Source organism: Chelonia mydas, chromosome 1 (assembly GCF_015237465.2).
Source record: "Chelonia mydas isolate rCheMyd1 chromosome 1, rCheMyd1.pri.v2, whole genome shotgun sequence".
NCBI classification, from domain to species: Eukaryota; Metazoa; Chordata; order Testudines; family Cheloniidae; genus Chelonia; species Chelonia mydas.
Window position 1 is genome coordinate 1,472,533 of NC_057849.1, and position 5,333 is coordinate 1,477,865.

At 49.9% G+C, this 5,333-nt stretch overlaps 1 protein-coding gene across 1 annotated transcript; it reads left to right on the forward strand.

Moving 5' to 3' along the window:
* The first annotated feature begins 938 nt into the window (after nucleotides 1-938).
* Nucleotides 939-1,886, forward strand: LOC102930462 (olfactory receptor 52M1). Its single transcript, XM_007070774.2, has one exon. It carries the CDS (start codon nucleotides 939-941, stop codon nucleotides 1,884-1,886), a length of 948 nt encoding a protein of 315 aa, XP_007070836.2.
* The last annotated feature ends 3,447 nt before the right edge of the window (nucleotides 1,887-5,333 follow it).

The window sequence follows — 5,333 nt, forward strand, 5'->3', positions numbered from 1 at the left end:
TAACATCCTTTTTGTTATCCTTAGCTCTGCGAAGCATGGATTTTTCCTGGATGTCTTTAATGTCCCATATCAATTTTTATATCTTCCCATTTGTACTGCTTTCTATCTATTTTTTCTTTTTCCCATGTGTTATGTATGACTTTCTCCCACCCTAATTGCTACCTGCCCTTTTCCACTGAACCGGGTTTCTAGCCAAAATTGTCCACTTTCTAGACGGTGGAATAGTGTCTTTTTGACTTGAAGAAGTCCCACTTTTCAATCCCATTTTTCCATCTAAATATTTCTTCCCAATAAGTTTTGCTGATAATTTGTCTCAACTTGGGAGAATTAGCCCTTTTGAAGAACTAAGTGTCTATAGATATTACAGGTTGGGAACTGTTCTCTGTTTGTTCATTTGAATTTAATCAGTGCCATTCTTTATTTGCCTCTGCTCTATCATATTCCCCCTTCTTTGTCTCTTCTGCAGCCCCCATTCTCATAGCCTGTCTTAGAAATCCCCTTTCTGTCTGGTATATCCTTAATAGAGACTGGGTGACCAAAACTGAGTGCATATCCAGAGCCGGTTATTCTCCATACCATTCTTTTAGGCATCCAAACACTGTCTTAGGCCACTGCTGTGAATGAGCAGGTGTTTCCATGGAGCTGCTAACAATGATGCCCAGGTCCTTTCCCTGAGGAGTGTTCTAATTGGGTGTTTTCCCCTGACACGTCTTGGAAAAAGTTTGATTTTTTTCCACTCTCAGATTTTCAGCAACCGGCTGAATGGGGATCTCCCTAAGCATGTGCATGTAGTTTCTTATATTAACTTTGTCTCTCCATCCAGGCATTTGTCCTGTGACCATTACCCTAGATCCTGGGCACATACAGGAAGTTGGGGAAACCTACGGTACACGCAGGAGACACCATTCTGCCTCAGAGTTTGACACCTCCCCTACTCCATGTCAGATTCCAACACAACCCACTTCACCAATCCCTCCACTTTCATCCTACTGGGCATTCCTGGCCTGGAGGCGGCCCATGTCTGGATCTCCATCCCCTTCTGCACCATGTACATCATAGCCATCTTGGGGAACTTCACCATCTTGTTCATTGTGAAGAGGGAGACGAGCCTGCATGGGCCCATGTACTATTTCCTCTGCATGCTGGCCATCACCGACCTGGTCCTGTGTACGTCCATCCTGCCCAAAACACTGAGTATCTTCTGGTTCAATTCCAGGGAGATCGATTTCAGTGCCTGCCTCACCCAGCTGTACTTCATTCACTGCTTCTCAGTGATAGAGTCTGGGATCTTTGTGGCCATGGGTTTTGATCGCTATGTGGCCATCTGCCATCCCCTGAGACATTCCACCACCCTGACAAACCCTGTTGTGGCCAAGATCGGCCTGGCTATGGTACTCCGCGGTGGCATGCTTGTAATGCCACATCCCTTCCTGGCAAGGTGGCGGCCATATTGCAGAACCAACATCATCTCTCACACGCTCTGCGAGCACATGGCCGTGGTGAAGCTGGCTTGTTCTGACACTCGCATCAGTAGTTACTACGGCCTCTTTGTGGTATTCTGCGTGCTCGGTCTGGATGTGTTTTTTATCACCATGTCCTATACCCAGATCCTCAGGGCCATCTTCATTCTCCCCACAAAGGATGCCCGGCTCAAGACTTTTGGGACCTGTGCCTCCCACCTCTGTGCCATCTTAGCTTTTTATGTCTCAACGATTTTCTCCTCCCTCACATACCGGTTTGGCCAGAATGTGGCCCTGCATTTCCATGTTCTCATTGCCAATGTGTACCTCCTGGTGCCCCCCATGCTAAACCCCATCATCTACGGGGTGAGGACCAAACAGATCCGGGACAGGCTGCTCCACCTCTTTACTCATAAAGGGACCTAAAAGTTTTCTTTTGGTGATCTGGCTCTCAGACTGAGCTCTGTGCTGGTGAAATGGTGCTGGGCCCTCTTCCCTGAATCGCTGACTGGTCAGTCAATGAAACATTAAACTCTTTGTGACCTTACTGTGCTGTGTATGTGTGAGAAACTGGGGAACTGGTCTAAGTACAACTCATTAACTCATAAAGTTCCCACCTTTGTAATTACTGGTAACTGGACCACTGAAGAACTTCCCCCTATGCTGCCTCTTCCCTGAAGACCCACCTCCTTCTCTGCCTATTCACTCTGGGCCCCGGCCCTGGTTGCTCACTCCTGTCCTCCATCTGTCACTCGCTGGATCATTTACACCTCCCTCCTTCCCCCAGCTGGGAGCCCTCTGCCCCTGTGCAGCTGCAGCCTCACAAGGAACCTGCAAGTGAGTGTAGCAAGGAAGCAGCACTGGGGCCGACAAGCCAATCAGGAGCTTAGAGAGAATCCAGAATCTGTATAAAAGAGCTGAATGTTAGCAGTCGGGTTGCGTGGTAGATATCTGCGATTGTTCATCATACAGCTTGTGGGCCCTAAGGCTCAGCTACAAAGTGCTGAGGGAAGAGACCATTGTGTGGCTTATTTCCTTAGCTTTCAGCTCCATTTTGTTCCTCCTGGCTGAGGGCCTGTAGCTGGCAGGATCCCTGCAGTGGGTGTTGGCTGGAAGCCCTTTGTCTAGAGCCAGGCCTCTGGGGCAGGGCAAGGGATCAGTTTTGAAGCAAGGTGGACAACAGCTGAGAGAGGCAGAAGGAGAAGCCCCTGCATTTGCTGGGAAGGCGGGATGCTGGGCAGAGGCCGAGGTAGCTTTGATAGCTCACGGGGGGGGATAAACGGCACACCTTCCATTAGCCAGCTATTTACATACATACATACACAGCACCATATCTGGAACTACATAGAATCATAGAATCATAGAATATCAGGGTTGGAAGGGACCCCAGAAGGTCATCTAGTCCAACCCCCTGCTCGAAGCAGGACCAATTCCCAGTTAAATCATCCCAGCCAGGGCTTTGTCAAGCCTGACCTTAAAAACCTCTAAGGAAGGAGATTCTACCACCTCCCTAGGTAACGCATTCCAGTGTTTCACCACCCTCTTAGTGAAAAAGTTTTTCCTAATATCCAATCTAAACCTCCCCCATTGCAACTTGAGACCATTACTCCTCGTTCTGTCATCTGCTACCATTGAGAACAGTCTAGAGCCATCCTCTTTGGAACCCCCTTTCAGGTAGTTGAAAGCAGCTATCAAATCCCCCCTCATTCTTCTCTTCTGCAGACTAAACAATCCCAGCTCCCTCAGCCTCTCCTCAGAAGTCATGTGCTCTAGACCCCTAATCATTTTTGTTGCCCTTCGCTGGACTCTCTCCAATTTATCCACATCCTTCTTGTAGTGTGGGGCCCAAAACTGGACACAGTACTCCAGATGAGGCCTCACCAGTGTCGAATAGAGGGGAACGATCACGTCCCTCGATCTGCTCGCTATGCCCCTACTTATACATCCCAAAATGCCATTGGCCTTCTTGGCAACAAGGGCACACTGCTGACTCATATCCAGCTTCTCGTCCACTGTCACCCCTAGGTCCTTTTCCGCAGAGCTGCTGCCTAGCCATTCGGTCCCTAGTCTGTAGTGGTGCATTGGATTCTTCCATCCTAAGTGTAGGACCCTGCACTTATCCTTATTGAACCTCATCAGTTTTCTTTTGGCCCAAACCTCCAATTTGTCTAGGTCCTTCTGTATCCTATCCCTCCCCTCCAGCGTATCTACCACTCCTCCCAGTTTAGTATCATCCGCAAATTTGCTGAGAGTGCAATCCACACCATCCTCCGGATCTACAGAATGTAGTAGCAAGAGAGCCTGAGACATAAGCACTTGTATCAGAGGCCTGGTATGAAGCACGACCTGCTCACGGAATCTGGCAAAAACATAGCTGATATTGCAGAAATACACATTTCTAAGAAGTGCCAGTCGCAGAATACTCACACAAACACATCCCAATATCAAGTGATACCAGAATATTCCGATATTAATGATGGTACAAAAATATTCCCCAAGGATAATAGGAACACGCTGACCCCTCCTAAAGGATAAGGTCAGGATGACAGTCTGTAATAGAGATGTTTTCATCAAAACAACATGTACAAGATGATGGGTGATAACTAGCCACATCAGGGGGCAGTAACTAACTTGTTTGTATTGGGGTATAAAGATGTCTTGCAGAGGGAGTATCTTTGTCTGGCCTAGGGAGGAACAGAAATTCCTGCCGTTCACTTGTTACGGGCATACATGTATTAGTGGTCTCGTATAGTCTGTGGGCAATAGTCTGTCGACAATAAACCTGGCTTGGTGCCTTCATCCCTTAATGGATCTTGTGGTCATTGGATGGTTCATGTGAGGTCTGCTGTGCCAGCTGTCTGCTCAGGGCTGGGATGGCACACAGAGGGAAAACACACATGCAGTCAAACATCTGTCAGTACAGGTTGCCCAGGGGCTGAAGCTCAACAGTGAAGCTGAGTCTAACATACGCTCTGCATGATGCTTTTAATCACTACGTCTAGAAGCTTTTTAATGCTTGGGCAGGGATAGGAATGGAGTCCCTAGCCTCTGTTTGTCAGAAACTGGGAATGGGTGACAGGGGATGGATCACTTGATGATTGCCAGGTCTGTTCATTTCCTCTGGGGCATCTGGCATTGGCCATCTTTCCACCCTGGGAAATCCGATTTCCATCATTAGCCCTCTCCCACTGGGCTGCAAGGACCCTGCCCTCCATCATGTCCTCAGTTCCACCAGCAGGTGTAGCTTCAAGTGCTGCCGGCAGTGCATGATGGAGAGACACTCGAGGGGTCCTTTTTGGTCCCCTACCGGGGAGCCCAGTAACAGGTACACTATTCCTCAGGGGAGGCCCAGTGCTACCTCTGCCAGGTGATGGGGCATGTCAGGAGGGAGTGACCCCTGGCCTGGCATGGAGGAGTGTCCGGGACCCCCAAGCCCTGGCAGGCTGCCAGCCCCATCATCGACAGCAACTCTGGTTGCCCAGTGTCCAGAGTCACCCCTCCTCCTTCCAGCCTGCCACTGCTCCCTTTTGGGCCCCAGCGGCAGCTCTCCCAGCATGCCCAGGTGAGTGGGCAGGCCCCACCTTTGCTGTGTGCAGTCTGGTGGAGCCCATGGAGGAGGGTGTGGCAGGGTTACTGCCAGGAATGGGAGAAGGCCCACCCCACAGGGAGCTTTCCCTTCCCCATGCTGCCCCCCACTTCCCACCAACACCCCATACCATTGCCCTTGTCCCCTGGCCTTGCCAGTAGAATAAAGGGACTACCATCAATCAAATGTAGGCCTCTCTCCCTGACCCCCAGGTCCCGTCCACCTGTCACCACAAGACCCGATCCGGGGTATTACCTCCGGGGTCAAGATGGACACATGACCGGAAG

Coding starts and splice junctions, on each gene's coding strand:
- LOC102930462 (XM_007070774.2), top strand. CDS start 939: ATGTCAGATTCCAACACAACCCACTTCACCAATCCCTCCACTTTCATC.